Genomic DNA, 26,140 nt, shown 5'->3' on the forward strand with positions numbered 1-26,140 from the left:
AATGTATTTGCTTGCTAATTATTAAAGACGAGGCTACAAAGACATTAAGCCGCTATCAAGTAGTCGCATTTGGAGTTCATCTCAATACGGCACATCCCAATTAAAAAAAGTAAACGAGCAGATGATGGTACTCAGATTTATTTCCAATTTAAAGCAATAACGTAGATGGAATTTCGAATGCATCCATGAACCCAGAACATGAAGGAAAGCAGTGTTGTCTTTGCAAAAACATCCAAAATGTCCAACTCTGGGAGCTTTGAGCACATTCCTTCAGTTTCACCGACAAAAACAAACACGATAACGGCAAGGGAAAACAAAATTTAAAAACTATTGTCCGGTGGGCCATGATGTCAAAGTCGCACATGATGCACTCTGCTCTCGGGGCATTTGGGAAGAAGAAGCAGCAGCAGCAGCCAGTTACCAAACGGATTAGTCCACGTAGTTACTGCAACAAAAACAAAATCCGCCATTAATCGTATGCAACACCTGGCGTAATACATTCAACGTTGGTTTGATGTGCCTTTCGGAAATCAATGTATTAACGCGAGCCGGGACAGAGCACTTACACATTTCTCACTGAGGAGGCCATCTTTGAAGAAGCGAATGTAAGGTGTGACGTTGTCCTCGCGGTAATCCAGAATTCCAACCATGCCGTCAACATTCATGGACTCGCCGGTGAAAAACTGGTAAGAAGACAACGAGGATGAGCACATCCATCAGACACACACCCGGACATAAGATGAAGGGAAAACTTGAAGCTGGAAAGAAGATTGGTATTGCAACAGGAGGTTTCGGGAGTTTCAGACAAACCCGGCCAAAGCCCTGACCTCAACCCGGTTGAGATATTGTGGCATGACCTCAAGAGAACTATTGACATTTTTGGGACATGTTATGGTCCAAACTAGTCGTGATGGGAAAAGGAAGCTTCATGAAGCACTTGCAATATGTTTTTATTCCTCAAGATGGTGCTCTTGGTTTAACGCTCAAGGCTAATGCGGTGGAAATTAATGACATTTCCACTGTATCTTTAAGCCAAGAGTGCCACCTAGAGGAGTAACAAAATATATCACAAGTGCTTCATGAAGCTTCATTTGGCCATCATTACAAACTAGTACCTAATCATAATTGAAGTTTGCACTGTCTATTGGAAACAATGTCATTGTTTTTTAATAATGGGATGGAAACTTAAACATGTTTTATATATTTTTCAAGAGCTGTCAAACGATTTTTTATTTTTTATCAGATTGATCACATCTTAGAATTTTGATGAATTACTTAATTAAAATTATCAAAAAAAATTCTTGCCAAATTAGCTTGAATTCTTTTGACATTTAATGTTATGATCGACTGAACACTCTCATCCTCCTCTTTTTCCAATCAGTTAGTTGCATAATTTAAAATGGGAGGAGAAAAAAAAAAATCGACCCCAGTAGTTTGACATGAACAAATATTCTGAATGTCACACGCAAACATTTATTAAATGCCTTTCTTTAATGCATGTAGTTATGTTCATTGCTCAAACACAACATGTGCTACCTTTAACGTAACCAACTGTTGTCAAGCTAAAGGAGACTCACCTTTAACAGCACTATTTTTTTTTATCCGATTCATCGACTAATAGTTAAAAATAATTGACAGATTTAGTTGCAGGCCGAAAGAGGTCCATTTAAAACGGGGTTATTTTGGTGATGCATCAGACCCAAAATGCTGGGAACTTCCTGCAGCCCCCCCTTTTTTTTTTTACTTAAGAGATAAAAGATAAGTGAAAGATTAATTTCAACCATACTGGAATTTTCTAAGACTTGTTTACTTTACGTTGCCTTTTATTCGTGGAAGTATATTCATTCAACTTTCTCCGACATGTTGCTGTATCGGAGAAATGACACCTCACTAATAGTCAAACTCTGGAATTATTAGAACAGTCGCAGCAATATTTTGGACCGGTAAGCATTTTCATCATGAGCCATTGCGGAGAGGTTTACAACGGTTGAAATTGCTATAAGTAGAGATCCTCGCATACATTTTGGTGAAGTTGAGTTGCAGTCTATGACATCAGGTGACGTGAAGCTCGTTTACATCAAACGTTACACTTCCCCAGTCAAGTGCTTAACATTAGGGGTGTACCCCAAAAAAAAAAAATTCTCATTAAGTCAGATTCAGAATCGATTTTTAATGTCCCAAAACCAATTTTATTTTAAATTATTTTATACTGTCTTCCCTTTGTTTGTGTGTGCCTTTATTGGGAGCGCTGTTCATGTTGTGCCTGATTTGGCCACTTAGGGGCAGTGTGGTTCCACGCGGTCTGATACACTGTTAAGTTGTAGCCACATTAGAGAGAAGGAAAAAGTCACAATCAAAAGTTATTCCAATAAAAGTTGTTTTTTTTTTGCAGCGTGGAGCCGCCTTTTGAGTGATAAAAGTGCCGCGAGTAGCGCGCTAATTAGCATTAGCGAGCCAGACTGGAGTAGATCATTACGATACATCTATAAATTGAAGCAAAAATCATCGTCAATCAAATCATTTTGAATCAAAAATATTTCTTAATCGCAAATCGATTCTGAATCGAATCGCACGCCCAAAAATCGTAATCAAATCGTGAGACATTCAAAGATTCCCACCCCTAGTTAACATGCAGTGGGAAGGCTTTGGCTCCTACGTCTCTTTTAGGCGCCTCACATCTGATGCAACAGAGTTCGGAAAGTAAACATGCGACTGCACGCTGTGTTAAAACGGTGGCTTTGCTACTGCGTAAGTCACTAGCATAATTTACGCAAAGGCTCAAGGGGACTGAGAATAAGGTGGATACTATTCAAATTTTAAACACCACAATTTTCTGCTAATTATCAGTATTGGCCCCGGGGAGGAAAAACTTTGGTCGAGCTCGACACTCAATCTTTTGGTGGAATGAAGCGTCCAAGTTGAGAAGCAAATAAGAGATTTGGTGACGTTAAGGAAGACTTTCTGCTATCTGAAGTTAAATAAAGCAGCAGAAGCAGAGGATGGTGAGAGACGAGGATTAGTTACCTGCAAATTATCGAAGTCCGCGATGACCTTTTTGACTTCAATATTGGCGTCGGCCACGAACTGCACCACTCGGTCAGGGTTGCTTTCCAGCAGGTTGGCCTTTATGCTGAACGAGAAAGGAATTGCTTGCGGTCGGTCGACTTGAGCGAGATCAAAAAAAAAAATCGATCGAGAAAGACAAGACGGCTAAACGAGGGGCGACGTACCTCTTGACGTAGTCCTTGAGGTAGGCGACGAAACCCTTCTTGTCGAAGGTCGTCTCCTGCAGCTTGTGGAAGATGATGATGTTGATGCCGGACACCACCGACGCCTCCGTGGTCTCCACCTGCTCCTCAGCCGACGCGTTGGCGCCGAGTAAAGCTTCATCGATGTTGCTGGAAGTGGTGATGTGCTAAAAAAACACAAGTGGCCATCGGGCGTCACCATTAGTTGACATTTGCTTCCAAATGGTTGGAACAACCCAACAGATTTTTTTTCTCGATATAGATGGAGGATGCCTTCGAGCAAGGCACCCCTTTGTTGCCTGAATTGCCACGGCTTGATATGTTTTGGGCCAATTATGTCAAGTGAAATGTGATAACTTCTTGCTGCATAGGGATTGTGAATCACTGCAGTACATTTTTGGGTTACATATTTATGGACCATGTGAATTTAAGTAAAGATCCCCCATCGCATTTAGGTTATCAGTATTTAAAAAAAAATAAAAAGTTAGCATGCATCCACTTACAACTGTACAAAAAAAAAAGATTATCACCCCCGCCCTCCCCAAAACGTTTTTGGGACTCCGCCCTAAATTGAAGGGAAAAAAAATCAGTTTACCAGTGTAACCAATCAATCACTGTGCTCCTAACACATCAAGTCCAAATAATGTGGCTTCCGTCCCAAACTGGGTTAGTCATCCACGCATTGTGACGTTTCAGCAGCGGATGACTAACAAACAAGTGATGAGGTGTCATTTACTGGACATTCCCTCCCTTGTTACTTGCTCACCTTTCCTTCCACTTCGTAGAAGATCGGCGTCTCCTTCATTGGGTAGACGTCTGTGAACATCTCATCCTCTACGGGAGAAAGACATTAAACATTATAAAGGGGAAAATAAATTAGTGTGGAAATAAAAAAACTCTTTGTGCCACTTACAGCCTACTAGTTTGAAATGAGTGCCTTACTGTGAATGAACTTCAGCTTAGTTGTAGTACTAGTGAGGCGCCTACGTGTTTCTAGTGAGGGAAAAAACGGGCTGCACGGTACTAACTAGTACTACTAGTGAAGCACTTTGTCAACTAGTGCGTAGTTGGTCCTAACTAGCAACACACTACCTATTGCTAATGCTGCTGAAAAAAATAGACGTTCTACTAGTTCGCCGAATTATCATGACAAAGGGGGTACATAAATTAAGTAGTATATTGGCTAAACGCCTCAACGAGTTGACATACACGTCCGCCATTCAAGTACAGTGAGACGGACTTTCTCGTGGATGTGATGCTAATGCTAACTTTAGATGAAGCAGGAAAAGACGTCTACACTCGGTTACACTACAAGCGAGCGGCCACGCGATTTTGAGGCGTCATCGACGTTCACGGCGAGCCATCTCGGCCGTTACACGCACCGAAATTATATGTTTTTTTGCTTAAACGTAACGCCAAACATCGAACAATGGTCGTCGTAATGGCGTCATTTTGATAGCAACTTAGCATTAGCATTAAGGAACGCGACGGCACGAGTTAGCTGGGCGGCGAGTTAGCGAGCGCCAACTCAAAACTATTTTTAAACATTTTTTTTAATCACTCGCAAAATCACTTCTGAGACGGCGATTGTGAAAGGAAGACGTAAATAGGTGGGAAAACTCCTTACTGGTGATGACACACTTGTAGATGATCATTTTTGCCGCTTTGGTGTTAAATCTTCCCGAGACAGAAAGAAACCCTGCCGCCGCAAACCAAACGGGAGACGAAAAGGCCTAACGGGCCACGCTGCGGACCATTTACATCCTAATGACGTCATCGGCGGGGGTGGGCCTGGAGTCGCGAACTTTGCTGCTACTCTCACACGGTGGCCAATGCTGGTACTACACTTGGGTAATCCCTTTTTATTATTATTATTATTATTTTGGGCAGTTTGCAAACAGCGAAATTGTGCATTTCCTGTGACAACCAAAAACCTTTTTTATTATTATTCTTTACTCTCAATGTAGGCAAAATAATAATATATATCTAATCTAAAATACAACCCAACATAAAACACAGAATAATGTGGAACACAATATTAAGACTAATTCACCCGTTTTCTACCATCTAAGGATGCCGAAGGCTGACATTTTATGTAGCAACGCCCCCAAGGTTTACCTTGTGAATGTAAAGTGCCAAAACATCGTTATTTAAGCAGAAAAAGATCTAGCATGTTGTTCTATATTAAATTTATTCACTGCCATTGTTGAGGGTATTCGGCAGTTACCTTTAGAAGGAAGGGTTCCAGAGGTGCGAGTAGCACTGACACATATAACAATGGGGCTATTTCTTTAACCAGTCAATATCAAATTCCCCTCACAGAGCAGTTTGCCACAACGTAAGCATTTTCTGCATTCATCTACTGATTGGTTAGTCAGAGCAACCAAAGTTCAACTTGCAAAACATATCTGTAGCGTTCGGCACAAATGAAATTATTTGATAAGCAACAGGCTTGGTATTTATTTTTTAGGTCATGATGCACATCCACCGATATTTACTTTTGATTGTCCTTGTGACTCCAAAAATATAGACATGTATTACTCAAAGCATCTTTATTTTTTTGCTCAAAAAATCTTGAATAGAACTGCAACAAATGTTCATGAAACTTCTTCACGAGGCAAAAGCACAAACAAATCAACATGAAACAAGTAAAAAGCAACGGCGCTTTCAAATAACATTCTATTTGTTTAAATTACAATTATTACAGAATGTCAAAAAGGGTGGGGTATGCGTGTGTGTCACGAGTACCAATACATTCAAATTGAACACATGCAAAAAAACAAAAAAAAAAGTTAATGTACAATTATATAGACATAAAAAGTATGAGATATTTGCGTTGGACAGTGATACAGATCAAAGCATCCCCTACAAAATATTTGTGGCTCTTGACCAGTAAGTAGTCTTGTGGTCAGTGTGTAATTCGTTGATAAAACTGGACTGCGCGTCTAAATCTGTCCACAGTCGGCGATAAGAAGCTTCTTGGAGGGGACGCCTCCTTTTGTGCCGAGCTCGCTCATGTGTTGCACCACTTCCATGCCCTGTCGAACCCAGCCGAAAGCCACATGCTTGAAGTCCAGATGCTCCGCCTTTTTCATCGTGATGAAGAACTGGGAATTGTTGGTATCGCGACCGCGGTTAGCCATGGACAGGATGCCCGGACCCGTGTGGCGGACATCGAAGTTCTCGTCCTCGAACTTGGTGCCGTAGACGGATTTTCCGCCGGTGCCGTCGCTGTTGGTGATGTCGCCGCCCTACAGGAGCCACAGAGAAGTCAGTGACAATATCCCATAGTGTTTAACTATCTAGGTTATGAATATGAGGGGACCCTCTGAAACATTTCTGAACCCACAAATTTTCATGACTGCCGATCTCCTCACCTGGCACATGAAATCCGGTATGACCCTGTGGAAGATGGAGCCCTTCAGTCCGAAGCCTTTCTCGCCCGTACACAGCACCCTAAAGTTTTCCGCCGTCTTGGGAACGAGGTGAGAGAAGAGCTCGACGGTGATGGTGCCGAGCGGTTGGCCGTCCGCCTCCACGGCGAGGAACACCTGCGGGTTTGAGTCTCTGGAGTGCTCCTGAATTCTGGACATCATCGGCGCGGAGCCGCATGAATCTTCGCTTTGGCTCATGTGGCTCTGACACTCGCAGAAGGTCTTCTTGAAGGACGCGGCCATCTCCGGAGTTTTGAACTTGACTGCGAGCTGCTCCACGGTACCCTCGGCGCTGTCTGGAAGAGCCCGCCGTTAAAAAACAAACAAACACCACACACCTTCGCACGTAGCTGTGCAAAATTTGATGTGGGCGTGTTACCTGCGTAGTCCGTGGCGGTCCAGATGAGCGCGTTGGCCGAGGTATTCATGGGCTTCAGCTCCATCGCCTGCGAGATGTTGTGGTTGGCGCACACCCGGAACACCTGTTCCCTCCTCATCAGGATGCGGTAGAAGCGCTTAGCCGGGTGGTAGAGGATCTTGATGTCGCCGATGCCGCGCTCCTTCCACTGGCTGAGGTCTCGGTCCCATCGGAACAACTTTGCGCGCTCCTTGAACAGGATTTCTTCATCCTCCTCTCCAGACTTGGTTTCCACCTGAGAGGACGGCAACTCGTGAATGGATTCCATCGATTGCTCCCGATTGTTTGCATGTGCGTGTGAATAGAGTACCTCTGGTAGTGAAACGATAGGTTCAAAGTGAATGTCAACATTTTTCGGCAAGTTCTCTTCGTCACTTGCACCCTCTTCGTTGTTGTTGGATGACGCAGGGGCCGAGGAATTAAATACGGTTGCGCCTGCGTTTGCCCAAGAGAAGTTCGTATCTACACACACACACACACACAAAGACCACAACATATTAAAACAATGCAAAATGTCAGTAACAGAAAATAACTAAATATACCTTGTGTTCCAAAAGCAAAGCCTTCTGTATTTTTGGCCAGGTCAGCAAAAGAGAAGCCCTCGACTGCGGTGAAGCCAAAGCTGGGTGCACCTGGAAGGCAGAAACAATCTCACTGACTTAAATGGACACAAATGAGCATTCTGTGTTTTCAATAATAACCATCCTTGGACGGGTCACCGGGCACATCATCTAATACAAGCACCAACCTGTACTTGTAACAGCAGGAGGGGCAGCGGAAGGGGCAGGGGCGGTCTCCGTCTCAGTCTCAGTCTTAGTCGACAGGTTAATGGGAGAGCTGTTGTTGCTGTCGGGAGCTTGTGTCGGCACATTTGCTGGCTGCTCTGCTGCGTCGTCTTGGGTGCTGGACTTGCAGCTCGGGGACGACTCCGATGTCGGATTGTCGGCAGGCGACGGCTCCGATGTCGGTTTGTCGGCAGGCGACGGCTCCGATGTCGGTTTGTCGGCAGGCGACGGCTCCGATGTCGGTTTGTCGGCAGGCGACGGCTCCGATGTCGGTTTGTCGGCAGGCGACGGCTCCGATGTCGGATTGTCGGCAGGCGACGGCTCCGATGTCGGATTGTCGGCAGGCGACGGCTCCGATGTCGGATTGTCGGCAGGCGACGGCTCCGATGTCGGATTGTCGGCAGGCGACGGCTCCGTTGTCGGATTGTCGGCAGGCCCGCTGGACATTTCGGCCGTGTTTAACTGGGTATCCTGCAGTAATGAATGGAAGCCGTGTCATACAGTTATCACAAGACCACAGCGTCCTTTAGTCCCTTGAAAGGTGCTATAAAAATTTGAAAGATAAAAAGCAAACCAAAAAAAAATAATATATATATATATTATATATCATATGAAAACCCTTTCTATGCGAAATAATATTTTTAATGTTTTGCAACCACAGTATACATTTAACTTATTAATACAATTATAACTATTTAGGTGTGCGTGAATTCGCTGTCAGCAGACAGGCATGTTTCTTATCCCCCGTGGAAATCAGGTGTTTCGTTCTTGAACTCCCTTTCAACACTTTCACCCTTTCCGTACCAGTTCCTGTTGGGCCTTTTGGACTTCGGTCTCAAAGTCGTCCGCCTTGTCAGGATCCAGGTCGCTCTCAGTGGTGCTCAGGCCACAAAAGAAGGTGGGCGGAAGCTGAAGGCTCTTGGCCTTCTCCTCCTCCTCGGGCGTTGGCTTTTTCTCCCAAACCACCTGGCAGTCGGGTTCTGAATGGATCGGGTGCAAAATGTCAACGCAATGTTGAGTAATAAAAAAAAAAAGTAGTGACTCCGAATTTCCATACCATGAGCAGATCCAGTGTCTCTTCTTTCAGGAGGATCAGGGTAAAGTTTTCCATTCAAAGCTTTCACTGCCGACTCGTAGTCCTCATCTAACACATAAACAAAAAGTCAAGAACAAACTGAATTGGTTGTACATGTAATGAGCTCGTTCTAATCAATGTTATAAGATACATAGCCTATAGTGCCATTGAAGTAGATCACAATGAAATGAGGTACGAGAGGTGAATACAAGACGAGCCGCCATCTTGGTGGCATCTTCTAAGAAACAATAACGCCTTAGAAAATTCCTCATAAGCGATACTCAGTCACGTCACATCCATCTCCTCGCTTTCCCTAATTAAGTGGCCAGCCAAACTGCTACTTGAAGTCACCACAAAAGAAAGTTATACATGACTACTAGTCCACATTGAACTCAAGTATTATACATAGTATATGTGTCTCTTTGTTCTCCACACAAAAACTGATTGTTACTCTCCTTCATCTCTTTCAAGCTTATCATAGCTTTGAACCCAGTCCCCTCAAATGCGCAGGTTTTTGGAAGACCTCTCCTGTGTGGGTCACTACAAATGTCAATGTTTGAATAGCTTAGCTTCATTACTTTCCTTTTGGAGGAAGTAAACATTGCACAAATAGATACAAAATGCAACCCTTTTCAAAATGTCAACTTTTTGGTCAATTTACACTACTGACTCAAGCCTTAACTGAGCATTTTCATTTCAATTTCAGTACGGCCAAATACATTAACATTAAGTTTTGTCAAGATTACGTTGAGAAATAATGTTATAAACAGTCCTGGATGGGACTGCTCCTGGTCGCTGGAGTATCCCTTTTCACTACCTCCCATTCTCCTGTACTTCCTGTTCCTGATTTGGCCAGAAGAGTCCATCTACATGTCATCCCCTCCCTTGCCCACATGTGCAAGTCAAAGTTCTGTTGTTCTATTTTGTGGCTTTGTGCGCTGAAGATTTTTTCCACATTCATACTTGCTCATTCCCCCCCCCCCCCCCTCTCTAAATGGGCAGAGCTTGAACCCTATCCCCCCCACAACCCCCCGCTTTGTCTGTTGGTCGTTGTTATCATGATTCTTGGACGGGCTGTGACTGGGACATTTCCCCTTTTAGGGATCAATAAAGTAACCTGAATCTGAATTTCAGTCATCATTGGCCAAATCTTGCTGTTCAAACGGAAACTGCAGTCTCACCATCAGGTTGATTGTCACTGGTGTAGCCGGGTTCGTTCTGGTAGCAGAAAAAGGTGAACGGCAGCAGTAATTTCCTGGCTAAAGCAGCTTGTTCAGCAGTGGGTTCCCTGACATACACAATCTCCACCTCCGAGTCCTCGTCTGGATGTGTACTGCTGACCCCTGTGACAAATTAAGGAACGTCTACATTAGTGACTGATTTTCAAAGGAAATAAATCAGTTTAACTACAATTGAAGTGTTAGTTTTGCACACAAAAACATTATACACAGCAAAAAATAAACATGCATCCAAACTAATGTGACGGTTATAACGATTACAATAACAGTTACATACTGAATGCATGCCAGGGTGCTTCTAATCACATGTGGCAGAGAAGATGAAAAAAATGTGAACTACTACACGGTCACACTGGACAATATAAATTACCTGAAACTATAATTAGCATTTGCTGGTGTGTTCATTACAAATGCCACACTAGACTGGGAATTGCATTTCACACTGTTGCCACTCTTCCTGCACTCAATTTGGAGTTTGAGACATTTACTCAGTGCATTCATTCCTCTTGAGGAAATAGGCACTCTGCTTAACAATAAAGGCAGCATCGGCTTTAAATGAGATCATTCCTGTTTGTGTTATTGTTAATCAATACATATTTGAGATACCTAAATCCAGGGCTCCCGACTGCCCTAAATTGTGTGACCAGTAAATGTGCTTTTTTTTCTCTTTTCTTTTTTAAAATTTAATTATCATTATTCTACAGTATTTCATATTGCTGAAAAACCTTCATTCCATACTAAAGTCAGAAAATTAGTGGAAATGTGAATATTTACTTTATAAGTTGATTTAAATAGTGCAACTAAAATGTAAGGTTTGGGGCCGCTGTGCTCCTAGTAAAAAAAAAAAAAAAGTTGAAAAAAAGTCAAGTCTGAAGCCCTGAAATTTGATTAGTTTCATATTGTAACAATAATTGAATTCAGTCTGTTGTTTGTATGCATGTATTAGGAAAATCTCAAGGAATCAAACTTGAGATACATAAAGCATTATTCAAAAAATGTCTTTACAATACTATTAATATGCTAAACACGGTATTCTGGTTATTATCGCGTTTGTGGAATGTGGAATATGAAATGGGAAGAAAAACCAGATTTTATCAACCCGCAATATTATTCAGAACACCGTGTTTTGGGCTATTGGGGCACATAGAACATATTATTGCAAAGAATTTTTTTTGACTTGACTTCCGCTTGAAATGACCACAAATGTAACACTTTCTACATAGACATGCAGGCACATTCGTGTTACTGTTTTTCACTCCGTGCATCTTGGTTATTCGTTTCTAATTGCATCTACCACCCAGGTGACAGCTGAGAAGTGTTAGGCACACTAGTCGAGTACCTGGATTTTCAAACCGAGCGCTCGATGTGCTTGTCCAAAAAGCCATTGGATTATCTTTGAATAGCCTAAAATCCAGTCCTAAAGGATGATGGGTGGTTGAGTTAACAGGAACTAAATGGAAAGGCCATCGCCATTTTAGAAAAAGCCAAAATTGTAAAATAATGTTTCTTTTTATTTGTTAATGGTAGCAACAGACTGAAGGGATACAGTTTCTACCCAAGAAAGTATATGATTTTTTTTTTCGCGGGGTTTCTGAGAACAATTGACAAACATTGTGTAAATATTGCTTACCTTTCTGTGAAATTTTGAAGGCAGGTGGCACAGATGGGCCCTTGTTAGGACATGGGGAATCTTTAGTTTTCAAACTGGCTTCACAGTCACCACTATCAGAGTTTGATTTTGGACTGCCAAATATCTTCTGAAGACTATCAGAGCCAAACACAAACTTGGGGGGCGACATCACTGACTTGGTGGGGTTGACTGGACTTTGAGAGTCACATGTTTTATTCTCAATGAACAGTTCAGTGCATTCTTTTGTGGTATCTTCCAAAATATCAATTGCTGCCTTCCCACACAGAGTTGCAGTAGCTTTTGCAGAATCTCCACTGTCCTGAGAAACGATGGATGTCACGGGGGTCATGAGTTCCAGTTTCTCTTGAGCAATCTTGGCCGCATCAAAAACCTGCCTAAACGTGTTTGCCGTTTCCTGCAATTTGAATCGCACAGCCAGCTGCTCCACTTTACCCTCTCCTTCTTCAGCAAAGTCCAGTGCGCTCCACACCCATGCCTTCTCCGCACCCTTCATAGGCTCCAGCTTCATGGCTGCCGTGATCCATTGGTTAGCACAGATCTTAAGAACCTGGTCTCGCCTCATAATCAACCTTACCCGTTTTGTGTTGTAATTTTGTAAGATTTTGATATCTCCAATACCTCTCTCCTTCCATTGATTTGCTTCTTTATCATACCGATAAAGTTTGGCTCTGTGGCTGAAGACGACCTGTTCATTTTCTTCACCTGTGGAAATCTCAACCAGGTCAGGCAGGGGAACTACAGGTTCAAAGTACAGACCATCTCGCTCCTCATCCTGGGTCAAGTCTTGCTCGTCGTCTGTGCCTACTGATGATCGGCTATGGTTAAGTTTGGCAGGAGACTTGGAGGGGCATATGCCGGGTTGGAAGCTGAAGCTGAAACCACCCATGGACTCTCCAAAGCGGAAAAGGTTCTTTCTTAGTGGACTGCTGGCGAGCGGAGAAGCATAGACCGATGAATCGGCCGTGTCATCCAAAGCCTCTTCTCTTAGGTCATAGTTATCCCACTCTAAGGTAGGGCCAGTGGTTTCGCTGTGAGGCTTGATTAAAAGACTTGATATTGACGACGTGACATTAGCGGATGCAAGCTGGCTGTCATCATCGTTGATCTTTGTTTTGTCATCGGTCAAAAAAGACTTCAGGTCTTTTAAGCCAGTCTTCATTTCCTCAGCTTTCTGAATAAGATGCGCAGTTCTGCCCGTGTCAACCAGTTTGTGTGGAGTCTGCAGGGGGATATCCAGGAGGAGTCGCTGACATTCCTCAAACTTAGCCTTGAATTCCTCAGCAAGTTCTGGACTTTTAAACTTGGCAGCCAACTGTTCAGGTCTGGCATCGCCATCGGTGAAATCATTGGCCATCCAGATCCATGCCTTATCGGAGCCTGCCAGAGGCTTTAGATTCATGGTGGTAGTGATCCAGTGGTTGGCACACACCTTCAGAACTTGCTCTCGTCTCATCAAAACCCTAAGCCTGCCATTGGAGTTGTTTTTCAAAAATTTTAGGATTCCCACCCCACGTTCTTTCCACTGACTGGTGTTTGCATCAAAGCGGAAGAGTTTGACACGCTGGGAATAAAGAACCTGTTCATCCTCCTCCCCAGTGATAAGGTCAACTTTATCGGGCATTTGAACCACTGGCTCAAACTGGATATCATCGTCTTCTTCAGTTTTATACATGTCGTCTTCCCCTTGCTCATTTGTGGCGTTCGTTTTGATGGGTGTTGATGAGAACAGTTGTTCACCAGCACCAGAGAAACCTTTGAAACTGGGGTCCTTCTGGGCAAACTGGAAGCTTCCTTCAGATGACTTCGCCAGGTCTGCAAAACTAAAAGCATTAGTTTTGCCAGATATTAATGGATTTGTCTCAAACTCTTGATTGCCCTCTGGCGGAATCAAATCATTTTCCTTCACCTTGTGTTTATCAGCTATACTTTTAAGGACGCTCGAGGCTGAACCCGAAGCCATCTGATCGGGTGGAGTTGACTTATCAGTTTCATCTTTTGCAGCATCTGGTATTCCAAATGTAAAGCCACCAGCAGGCATGGGCATTGAAAAAGAGAATCCAGAAGAACTTGTCTTGGGAGCAGACTGGGAAGCTGCAGCAGGAACATCAACTTTGTTTTGCCCAAACTGAAATGAACTGGCAGCTCCAAAAGGTGCAGAGAAGCCAGTCCCAGTCGGCTGGCCTGATGGCGTTTTCACTCCAAAATTGAAGCTAAAGGCAGAAGCTGATGAAGTAGTACTACTTGTGGTCTTCACATTGGGATTTGGTGTCAAACAGGCAACACATTTACTGTTAGTGGATTCATTTATCAACAAGCAGCTGTCACATTCCCATTTGGCCCCCCTCTGCTCATCCTCCTTTACCAAATCAGCTCTAAAGCCTGAAAATGGAGCTGTAGTTTGATGTGCAACCGCGGGAGCCCCCACTTTTGATTTGGTGTTGCGGTTGGGATTTGCACAGGAAACACAACTCTCCGCATCAATCTCATTTCTTACCAAACATACGTCACACTCCCACTGACCAGGTTTCATTGCAAATTGGGCGGCAAACCCAGAACTCACATTGGATTCTGAGTTCTTGCTTTCAGATGCACTTTCCTTTACTATCGTGTCAGCAGGTTTACTAGAATTTGTGCCAAATGTGAACGATGAAGGGGACGAAGTTGCAAAAGTTCTAAATCCGGTAAAGGTGGAGCCAGGTGCGCTGGTTTTCATTTCACTTGTCCCAAACTTGAAAGTTAAGGGAGTGCCTTTTGTTTCATTTTCAGACCCCACGTCTGGTGGTGTGGTGGAATTGGGATTGGGACTTTGACATGAACAGCATCTCACAAACTCTGGTTTATTTCTCACACTGCAAGTAGTGCAATCCCATTCACCTTCTTTTTTTGCAAACTTGGCTCTAAAAGTTTCCTGTGGTTTAGATGTTTTTACATCATCTTTCTTCTCTTGTTTCTCATGCGATTCCACCATGATGCTCTGTGCTTCTTCAAACTTGTTCTTAAACAGTAATGCCTCTTCTATTGTTTTGAAATTGATAGCCAATTGCTCAGACTTAGGCTTTTCATCGGCATAATCAATGGCATTCCATACCCATGATTTCTCAGATCCAGCATTTGGTCTCAGTTTCATATCAGTGGTTATGTAGTGATTAGCACATATCTTGAGGACTTGCTCCTGTCTCATTAAGAGTCGAACCTTCGCCGTAGTGTTATGTTTCAATATTTTAACGTTGCCAATGCCCCATTCCTTCCACTCTTTCGTCTCTGTGTCAAACCGATACAGCTTTGCTCTATTGCAAAACAACTCCTCCTCATCTTCCTCACCTGTTTTCACTCTAAAGTTGAAACTAAAGGCAGAAGCTGATGAAGTAGTACTACTTGTGCTCTTCGTATTGGGATTTGGTGTTAAACAGGCAACACATTTACTGTTAGTGGATTCATTGATCAACAAGCAGCTGTCACATTCCCATTTGGCACCCCTCTGCCCATCCTCCTTTACTAAATCAGCTCCAAAGCCTGAAAATGGAGCTGTAGTTTGATTTGCAACCGTGGGAGCCCCCACTTTTGATTTAGTGTTGCGGTTGGGATTTGCACAGGAAACACAACTCTCTGCATCAGTCTCATTTCTTACCAAACATATGTCACACTCCCACTGACCTGGTTTCATTGCAAATTGGGAGGCAAACCCAGAACTCACATTGGATTCTGAGTTCTTGCTTTCAGATGCACTTTCCTTTACTATCGTGTCAGCAGGTTTACTAGAATTTGTGCCAAATGTGAATGATGAAGGGGATGAAGTTGCAAAAGTTCTAAATCCGGCAAAGGTGGAGCCAGGTGCGCTGGTTTTCATTTCACTTGTCCCAAACTTGAAAGTATCGCTTGTCCCAAATTTTTCAACCCCCACGTCTGGTGTTGTGGTGAAATTGGGATTGGAACTTTGACATGAACAGCACCTCACAAATTCTGGTTTATTTCTCACACTGCAAACAGTGCAATCCCATTCACCTTCCTTTTTTGCAAACTTGGCTCTCAAAGTTTCCTGTGGTTTAGATGCTTTTACATCATCATCTTTCTTCTCTTGTTGTTTTTCATGCGATTCCACCACGATGCTCTGGGCTTCTTCAAACCTGTTCTTAAATAGTAATGCCTCTTCTATTGTTTTGAAACGGATGGCCAATTGCTCAGACTTAGGCTTTTCATCGGCATAATCAATGGCATTCCATACCCATGATTTTTCAGATCCAGCATTTGGTCTCAGTTTCATATCAGTGGTTATGTAGTGATTAGCACATATCTTGAAGACTTGCTCCCGTCTCATTAAGAGTCGAACCTTTGCCGTAGTGTTATGTTTCAAGATTTTAACGTTGCCAATGCCCCGTTCTTTCCACTCTTTCGTCTCTGTGTCAAACCGATACAGCTTTGCTCTATTGCAAAACAACTCCTCCTCATCTTCCTCACCTGTTTTCACATCAACCTTATCAAGAAGGGGAACAATGGGTTCAAAGTGAGGACCATCATCCTCATCCTCTTCCTCCTCAACATGAGTGCTATCATTGTCACTGTCTGCTGTATTTTCCTCTTCGGGTACAGAGTTGGCATTACCAAATACTGGCTGGGTAACATCCCCAAATTTAAATGGCTGCTCCACTTTTCCAAACAGACACAAAGGGCCTGTGCTTTGCGCTGTATTAGCAAATGAGAAGCCGGATGAATTTTTATTGCCAAAAGTGAAAATACTTGCTTGGCCCGATGTCTGCTCTTGAGCAGGAGGCTTCTCTGGCAAAGTATCGGTCTTACTGGGTATGTCAGATGTAAGAAGACCAAGCAAACTTTCACTGTTCTTAGCTTTGGATGCTGAGAAAGTGAAATCTCCATCGTTGGATTTAAAGTTGGAGTTGAATTTAAAGGCAGCTGATGGTGTTGATTGGGAAACTGTGCTTGTTCCAAAACTAGGAACCATGGGTACTTCAGCAGGTGAGGGCTGACGAAAGGAGAGCTTGCCAAGATCCATATGTTTCCCTTCAATGTTCTTTGGTGGCTGAGCAGGGATTACAGATGGTTTCGTAAAATAACCAGGTTCGGGTAAAGGAGGGTTGGTGGTTTGATGAGTTACACTTGGCCCATAATATTCTTCGCTATACGGTGACAGGAGGCCAGTTGCTGGCGATTCAAATCGAAGTGGGGCAGGGAAGCTCTGTTCTTGAGGAGCGTATACGCAAGCAGGTGCTGTTTGCATTGGAGGAGTATGGGTTGGCGGCTGATAGGCATACATATGCTGCTGAGGCGGTATACGGTTCATACCGTACATTGGGGCCTGTGTAAAAGGGAGGAAATTATTGTCACCATGATGATAATTTTCATGTCAACAAGGGAGACAATGCTTTGGTTACCTTTGTGGGGGTTACATTTGCAGCTGTGCGCAGGAGATACTGAGAGTTGTATGATGGGGATTGATTGTAGTACCCAGAGGGACCTGCAGTGGAAACTTGAACACCAAAACACACACCAATCATAAATACCATTAAAAATGTTTGTGTGTGTGTTCAAAATAGTACACTGACCTGTCAGGGGGGCTCCATGGTAGGACTGAACAGGAGTAAAAGACTCCTGCAGCCCTTCTGCTCCATAGCTGTCAACATACATTTTGTGATGAGGCGAACTCAAATTTGCTGAAGAGTTGTGTCTCAGGTCATGGACCTCATTCTGCAACGAGAAAAGCCTTGACTCAATTTAATGCATCTCAGGTCTCACCTTGAGTCTCTTTGAATGGGCCCTTGACTAGACATCTACATAGAAGGCCGAATGGTCTGCAAATCAATGACTGCTGTGAATCAGTAATATTTATCACTAGTTAAGTGAAAGCAATGTGAGTACACAGCTGCACGCATGCATACTTATATAATTGTGACGACATCCATAGACATAATGCATTTCCTAGCCCCTTCAGCTAACACCAAGCATCAAAAATGTTTGCTTCCCCCATTCCTTACCCTAACCTCAACCAATTAAAACCGTAACTCTAAAACCAAATCTTGACCCTCAAAAAGAGGTCTTGAGTTGTGAGGACCGGCCAAAATGTCCTCACTTCACAAAATCGTCCTCAATCTGTTGGTTAAAGACCTGGGTTCTCACAGTCCTCACAATGTAGTATGTACAAGTATACACACACACACACGTTCTGTGGAAAATACAGCTGAATTAATTGACAGATCATACAATGGGGTAGCCACTTTGTAGTAAAATATGAGGTGACACAAAAGAATACCTGTATATCACCAATGTACAGAAAAATAAGAAGCAAGAGCAGTCCTTTGATTTCCCTGTATGAAATCTAACATATTACAGTAACATATAACACTGTAAATGAAACTGCCCAATACGCATATGGTTTAATTGAATTCATAGGCTGACCTTAAGGGCTTCAACTTGCTGACACAGCATTTGGAGCAGACTTTTCTGGTCCTCCACCCAGTGGGGCGGTGTCTTTGGAGAAACAGGAAGTAAACAGATTTAGTCACGAAAATTTCAGATGGTTATCGATTAATAAGTTCTTGAGTAACTGGAGCCTACCAGGTGTCTTTTGGAAGGAGAAACGATGCTTTTGTTCGGGGAGGGAGTAGACAACTTGACGTGGGATATGGTGGCACTGGTGTCTGCGGTATAAGCAGGGCTTGAATGGGCTGGTTCCCTACAACCATCACTCTTCTCTTCTTCATCCTCTCCACTTTCACCAAGTTGCTGGTTCACATCATTTAGAAGGTCCACAACTTCCTCCATGGACACTGGAAGCTGGAATACAATACATAGGTAATGGTTTTAAAGCTGTCAGAGCTTATAACAAATGAGCTGGCTGAGGAGAAAAAAAGAAAAGAAAAAGTAATATGTATTACTTTTTCAACCTCATCAGCATTGGCATTGTAGATCTTTGAGAGATAAATCCTGAATTTCTTCAGAAAAGTGATGCACCTGTCCTGCGTCTCCTCAACTCCATTGCTGGCCGCCTCAGACAGACGCTGGTAGATCTTTCAAGAAAAACAAGACATTATAGAGTAGTCATGTAAAGAAGAACAGTCCTCACATGACAGATGACTATTCACACATTCAAATTAGATGAGGGATTTGTAACAGACAACATTAAGTTGTAATAAATTATTTCTGGCAGAAGACGTCATCATAAGAGCTAACAGAACAGATAACAATGAAGATGTGAGAGTGGACTGTAACAATAATATTACTATACACTGACTGTATAAATAATTATCAGACAACCAACCTGAGCCAAATGCCAGACAGATGACAGGTTATTGATTGACTCCAATGTTGCAATTGCCTCCTCTGTTTTGCCTTCAATGTCAAGGAGAGTTGCTTGCGCTATTTTGGCTTCTTCTTCAAAGCCCTTCACAGAGGATACCTGGACAGGAGAAAAGTTGCAAGTACTTAATTTTGGGATGCTCGCAAACCTAACACGTGATCTTTTGTCTCAAGTTTAGACAGTCATTGGGTTTCCATAAGGCAAATAAAAAAGGGGAAAGAAAAAACTAGGAGTACTAACCCGAATATCTTTGGATCGAAAGTGTATGTAGAGGGGGTCGAGGGGTTCCAGGTTTTCTGGTATGCTTCGTCTGTTTTTGATCTTGTCCAACAGTGGAAGGACAACTTTCCAGTAGTGGACACTGCGGCTAATGTACTCCTTCTGGTCGTAGTACGAGTTAACACCATCACCCTTTCATTTGACAAAAAGTAAATGCCATAATGAGCAGATGAGTCTGCCGCAAGAGCTCAATAGACCAAATGTTTCTCAAATAAACACTACCTAAAAAGTGTGCCTATACATTCATTCATACTTACCGCCTGGCTAAGACACTGAGCCCAGTAGATAGCAAGTGCTGGTTGCAGCCCATGTTTCTCTCCGGCTCTCAATGTATTCAGTCCATGTTGTACTATCATTCGCAATTTGGCTGACATGCCAGGGCTACAAACAAAACAAGCAAACAAACATGCATTATTTAACAAAACAATCATTAAACTGCATAAGGTACTTTGGGGGGAATTTGAGTCCACATATACATTAACACTGCACTGGTATAACAAAAGCTCAGATAAGTGAGTCTCTCAGTTGTATTCATTGCAACAGCATGAACAAGGTGCCGTAGGGTAGACACTCACACAGCTCGTTTGTGAATAAGACTATAGACGGCATCCCACCACTCCCTCTGTCTCTCTGTGGTCAAGAGACGAAGGAGGGGGAGAGGGAGGCAGCGAGGCTCATAGAGTTGCTGTTGGTTTATCCCACTGTTTATCTTTGCGGTCTCCTGTAGCTGACAATGGCTGCAGAACGCGACACCGTGTATAAATACCTGCAAGACAAGAAGCAAATGTATTCACTGACTTTATTAAAAGTGTTACTGTGTTATAGAAAGGTGCAGAGGAGTGCGAAATTTGCAAATGTATAGACTGTGTGAAATAAACAGGGACTGCTTCTGCCAACCTCCAAATCCAAAAGGCAGATTGACTCTGGTGCATTTGTGTCCAGTTTGAAAGTTTCTAGGTTAACTCTGGGAAAAAGTTGCTGTAGCCACGCCTGCAAGGATGGTCTTTGGGCTAAAAGAGCCCACTGCAACCCTAACCAGCTCAGATGTTGCAAGTCACCGCAATACAACAGGATAGAACCTACAGAGGAAACATAACATTTATTTCACTGTACCTTGATTGGATGATGTAAATGTAATATTTCAAGACTGCCATTATTGCAACAATACTCTTCATAAAACAAAACATTTCAGTTAATATTTGCCACGAGTCTCTGTAGCTCTTCACCTGCATCCCATTTGGCTAGCTGAGAGATTTCTGGAGCTTGTGCACTAATGGAACGGATGTCATCATTTGCAATGAAAGAGGATCCAGTAGAGGCTTGCGGTCCTAATAGTAGTTCAACTAAAGAGTCTTGACCGCTACGGTTCCCAAATGCCTCCACCACCTACGTATGCATAAAAACAACACACCGTTATGTGTTGTTTACACGGATCAATCAACAAAAATCACATAACATTAGCAGTGCAAACAACATACCTCTCTGATCAAGCTGCATGAATCAGTGCTGAGATTGAGCAGCATGTGGCCAGCTTGACTCTGTCTGTCGTTAGCCAGCAGCTCCAGAATCTGCGGGGCAGACTGATCTCTTTTGGTCACCTTTGGCTTGGGTCTGGGAAGCTGGTGGGCAGACAAAAAAATCCATGCTACTAACTTGTAGAATATAGCTTCATTCGCATTACTCTGCTACCATTATCACAGAACAGCTAACTTCCTTTCTTTTATTATATGTATAGCATTCGTGTCCAAGGGTTCAATACCTGCAGGGCCAGTAAATAGCAGAGAGCCGCCAGATCAATGACTGCCCTCCATGTCTGTTGGCGTTCCTGAGCCAGCTTCAAGAGCAGTGTGCCAGCATGCAGGTACAGGTGAGCTCGCATTTCTACAAACATCTCGCAAAGGTCATCCATGTGCTGGCCTGCAGCAGTCTTCAGCTTCTGCATAGTCTGGTCAAAACTGTGCAAGCAGGAAGATGGCAAAAATGTAAGACTTAGATAACAGTTTAAAAAGGGTTTGTTTGAATCAGCAATTGTAATCCATTATGCTAGTTTCACACTGAGCTTTCAGCAAAAGTTAGGTGCTCATTCAAACACTCACAACATATTCTAGTTAAGACCCTTGTTTGGCAAAACAATTTCCCAGGCAACTGCAATTTCACTTGCCCAATTCGTGCACAAAAACTTACCATGCGAGAGTGTCAAGGCAGGACTGCACAGCGCTTCCAGAAAGCGTGAGTCTCACAAGGTTGCAGTGGGCCAAGAGCAGCTTTCTCTGAAGACGTCGCCACATCTTGTCATTGCTGGACACACTGGGCTGCGTCAGGTAATCCTGAAAATAGTTAGTCCAAATGGAATTATGTTATAAACAGCTTTTTTTTGACTGCATTGTAATAGTGTTAATTTTATCCGCCATTTTAAAATTTAGTCCAGTTTCAATCACACTTGTTAGTTTTTGTCAATCTCATCTGTTTTTTATTTAGTCAATTTTTAGTTGACTATTAATTTTATTTGTGTAGTTTTAGTCAACAAAAACTATTAACGTTTTAGTTAGGACAATCATTTTTACCCATGTATGTTTTTTTGTCTTCAGATTATGTTGAAAATTTCGGATCTAAAACTATTTCACATCAAAATTTCTCTCATTTTTTTTATGAAAAACAACTTACAATTACAGTGGCTACTATGGCTCCATGCTATGAGCTAGCAAGTCAGCTAGCATTAGTTAGCAGTTGGTTTAACATTATTGTTGGAATGTAGATAGTCGTTGGATTGTTACATTACTATAACTATTATTATTTTTTAAACCCTTTGTTTTTTTTCATGGCTCTATTCCAACCACGATGCGTTCAGCGCGGGGTAGCTCTCATAATCACTGCATATTCAGTCTGCCAAAACAGACAAATTTATCTATCAAAGTCTATATACCGCTTCTCATGTGTGTACAGAGGAAAAGTCATTCTGGCTGTTTTACAAAAATCTTACTGGCCCATACTGACCTGAAGCGTGTGCACCACTATAGTGTACCAGTCCAGACTGTGGCGCAGCAAGCCCCTTCTCTCAGTGGCCAAGCAGTGCTTAACAGCCTCCTCCACTCGACCGTCCTGACAAAACAATTGGACCAGCTTCACGTTGACATGCGCATCTCCTGGTCGTGCTGCCAGCTCAGCCTGAAGCAGGTCAAACAGTCGGTTCCAGCCCTGCTGACCTTGACGACTCAACAGACGCTCCTGCAAAAAATGGGAGGAAATTGCATTCATTCCATAAAACATGTCTCATTACCATATATGTTAGCTATTTTGAGGACCCTTCTACATGTTGCAAAAACCGGTAAGGGCCTCACCTTCAGGTTGAAGACTGTTGGGTTCCCTGGCAACACCTTGGCAGCCTTCTCCACCCAAAACTCGGCCCTGCTGTCGCTTTCCTCCTTGCCGACCAGTAACTCGGCCACCTTCAGTACCAGGTCTCTCTGGACGGGGTTCAAGTCCACAGAGCGCTGCATTCACATCAGAGAGCGTTTAGACACACAATGACTCAGTAAATACAGAGACCAGCAAAATGCAGGTTTACATCAGTCTGATGATAATAGTAGTTAAGAACAGAATGGCAGACATTCAGTTAACAGTTTCTCAGATGGTAATAAAAGTATTTGCAGGTTAAATGTTGCCAGCAATTACAGTCTGGGTAAATTAACAAATGATTTAACTACAGCTCCTATTCAAATGATCTATTTGACAACACATCCAGAGGGCTCTCAAAACAAAAAACAAACTCATCTGAACCAGACTTTCCTATAAGTAATGAGCAACCAAAACGGCTATCTTACCTTGTAGCATCCTATCGCCTTGTTGACTTCTCCCTCTCGCTCATAGAGCTGTCCGAGGAATTTGTGTGCCTTGGGATCCCTCTCTTGGACTTTAAGATACTCTGATACATGTCTAAGTATACGAAAATATCATCATTACATTTAAAACAGCACTAAATAATTTTGAGTTTTTCATACTCATGCTTACCTTTTAGCCAGCTCATACTCCTTTGCTTCGAAGTATAGTTTAGCAAACAAAAATCCTTTGACAGGCCTCTGTAAATGACAAACATTCAAACAGATCGTGATTCAGCAACAAGCACAACTACATTTAATCTATACAATAGTTTTACTTCACTGGTTCAGATACTACAGACATATTAAAGCACCATAAACACACTTTAAGTTAAAAACAAATATTCCACTAAAATATGGGTTTAAGTTTGTCTTGTGGTGTGTTGTACACCAGAGGGGAAAAAATAGAATGAATGACTGGGAGGTCGTTACAGAGTTTGGGAGCAGCGACAGAAAAAGCCCTATTGCCTCTCAGCTTCCGCTTGGACTTTGGTACCTCCAGGAGCAGCTGGTCAACTGATCTAAGGAGTGTAGGGATGGAGCGCCTAACAGAGGTAAGGTGGGGCGAGACCATCTTCAGATTTAAAAACAAAAAGAAGCCTGAACTTGTAGTGGATGGAGGCCAGAATAGGAGTTGAGCTGAGCAATACGCACACTTTCTCATTAAGGCCACTTTTGTCTTGCCTGGATGGCATTTAATTTCAGTGAAAAGTTGGGTTGGTCGGTAAAACGGTATCCCGGGGAGTCAAAAATGGCAACGTTGTCGCTGTCAATACCGTCATTAAAAAAACTAAATAAAACAACTGCAGCCTGCAGCGTATAATGAAAATTTATATTAAACAAAATTATTTGATAACACGACATTTGTAATTATTTTCAAATTACTAATACTATAACAGTTAGGAGTGTGCTCAAAAAATCGATACGGCAATACATCGTTGCGGGCCTCATTACAATACACGTATCGATACGCAGGCGTCAGAATGGTTGGCACGCCTCTAAAACATCGCATGGACATTGAGAACGGTGCCTCTGAATTGGCAGACTGGAGTTGTGGTCCCCCCTTTTTAAAACGTCTTTCAGGTAAGGTCTATTAGGGGTATTGGAGAGGGGGGTCCATAGGGAAGTTGAACCTCAGGTTCAGGAGAAGCAGTGTGGTTTTCGTCATGCCTGTGGAAAAGTGGAGCAGCTCAGCAAGTTCCTCGAGGGGTTCGCCCAACAAACAAAATACAGTACATGTGTTTTGTGGACTTGGTTGAAGGCATCTGTTCGTATCCCTCAGGGAGTTCTACATTCGATCTACCTTCCTACCCTAACCTAACCTATAGTCAAGCTGTGGGTCGTGACAGAAAGAACAAGATCCCAGATACAAGTGACCGAAATAAATTTCCTCCGCATGGTGTCTGTGCTCGCCCTCAGAGGTAGGGTGAGAAACTCGGTCATCCGGGAGGGACTCAGAGTCGAGCCTGGCTGGCCTTACAGAATCGCTGCTAGTGAATGCAACAGTATTGCTAAATGATTCAGACCACTTTGGTTCTATTTCTGATAAATAGTACTTTGAGTGACAAGCATTTACCAAGGCTTGTTAGGAAAGTACTTCAGGGTGTTCTGCAGGCGGTTACATCATCCTGGCATAGTATTAGGGCAGGATAGAAACCAAGTACAGTTAACTTGACAAAAGCAAAACACCAAGAGGATGCAATGTAGTTGTAGCATCCAAATGCCTTCTCTGGAAGCACATATCGGAACCAACATTTTCTCTCTCAAAGAGAGGTATACATCCAGATAGATTAAGTACCATGCATGGTACGAATACGGTGCGCCATATTTTGGGTTTTGGCACAAGGACTGTGTGTGCAAATGTTTGAACACTTACAATAATACTTTCGTTTAATTATTCTGTTTCACTTTCATGATGGCTGAGTAATTCTGATAAGGTCACACCTAAAATGATATTGACCCGCTTACTTGTATTTCGTTAAAACTATAAATAACTTGAAAATTGGACACACTTGCTCATGTTTTCGTCTGTCAAGACAAGCTAGCTAGCAGCTTAGCTTCCTTGGCCAGCCCACACCGCGCGCTTTCTTGGACTCGGCATTCGGAGGGAGGAAACACGGTTAGTCGTCATCGTGCCGGTTAGCTAAAGCCATTAGCTCGCGTGGACCAACTGAGCTCTATCCACCATTGGAGTCCGCGCCGACGGCACTCACCGTCAAACTAACGCTAACGTTTCTGTTAATAATTTATTTGGGCTTTCCCCTGACCCCAGGTGACTTGAGATTCAAGGTGTAGAATGACCGCGATTAGCAACGCTAGCATTAGCCGCCACCGGTTCCACTTACCTCTTTGAGGGAGGGAGACGACGTCTGTACGGAGGCCACATAGCGGTCTACTTCAGTCTTACTTCGCCGCATGTCTGTTGAATAAAGTGCTCTAAAGCCGTTGTTGATAACGTTGTATAAAAGAATGTGATTCGTCTCTAATGACAAAGGCGAACATTAGCAGAGTGATCACGCCGTCACATAACCCGCTCGTGATATTATTGCGCACTGCGCAGGCTCGCTAACGTCAAATGTTAGGGGCGTCACGTGGGTAGAGACCTGGCTTGAATCGGCCTTCTTCTCCAATCAGAGCTGAGCATTAGCGTGACGCAAATGACGCACTTTCAGTTTTAAGAAGGGGCGGGGTTCCAACGTCGTGAGCTGAAAGCTGTTTATGTTGAATAACAAATTAATTTAATGATTACATAACGTAGAGCGGCATCTCCCACAAAAACATATGTATATATATATATATATATATATATATATATATATATATATATA

At 43.0% G+C, this 26,140-nt stretch overlaps 2 protein-coding genes across 2 annotated transcripts; both read right to left on the reverse strand.

The window, feature by feature from the left end:
* Nucleotides 1–122: 122 nt before the first annotated feature.
* On the reverse strand, nucleotides 123–5,034 carry tpt1 (tumor protein, translationally-controlled 1). The gene is made up of 6 exons (XM_086091909.1): nucleotides 4,876–5,034; nucleotides 4,015–4,082; nucleotides 3,231–3,415; nucleotides 3,025–3,130; nucleotides 567–683; nucleotides 123–445 (listed from the first exon to the last, which is right to left on the reverse strand). Exons 1-6 carry the CDS (start codon nucleotides 4,901–4,903, stop codon nucleotides 443–445), a joined length of 507 nt encoding a protein of 168 aa, XP_085948035.1. The 5' UTR covers nucleotides 4,904–5,034; the 3' UTR covers nucleotides 123–442.
* Nucleotides 5,035–5,785: 751 nt separating this feature from the next.
* On the reverse strand, nucleotides 5,786–25,878 carry ranbp2 (RAN binding protein 2). Its single transcript, XM_086090407.1, has 29 exons — nucleotides 25,658–25,878; nucleotides 23,446–23,513; nucleotides 23,259–23,370; nucleotides 22,776–22,928; nucleotides 22,432–22,662; nucleotides 21,622–21,764; nucleotides 21,197–21,392; nucleotides 20,916–21,056; nucleotides 20,664–20,823; nucleotides 20,335–20,516; nucleotides 20,013–20,203; nucleotides 19,695–19,818; nucleotides 19,399–19,569; nucleotides 19,120–19,257; nucleotides 18,737–18,868; nucleotides 18,417–18,635; nucleotides 18,258–18,329; nucleotides 17,408–17,549; nucleotides 17,237–17,331; nucleotides 11,829–17,160; nucleotides 10,142–10,303; nucleotides 8,943–9,029; nucleotides 8,690–8,865; nucleotides 7,849–8,356; nucleotides 7,643–7,732; nucleotides 7,411–7,562; nucleotides 7,062–7,335; nucleotides 6,626–6,978; nucleotides 5,786–6,499 (listed from the first exon to the last, which is right to left on the reverse strand). The coding sequence occupies exons 1-29, from the start codon at nucleotides 25,727–25,729 to the stop codon at nucleotides 6,194–6,196; spliced, it is 10,182 nt and encodes a 3,393-aa protein (XP_085946533.1). The 5' UTR covers nucleotides 25,730–25,878; the 3' UTR covers nucleotides 5,786–6,193.
* Nucleotides 25,879–26,140: the final 262 nt, after the last annotated feature.

This window comes from Leptonotus elevatus, chromosome 12 (assembly GCF_054856555.1).
Source record: "Leptonotus elevatus isolate MCC_2025b chromosome 12, RoL_Lele_1.0, whole genome shotgun sequence".
NCBI lineage: Eukaryota > Metazoa > Chordata > Actinopteri > Syngnathiformes > Syngnathidae > Leptonotus > Leptonotus elevatus.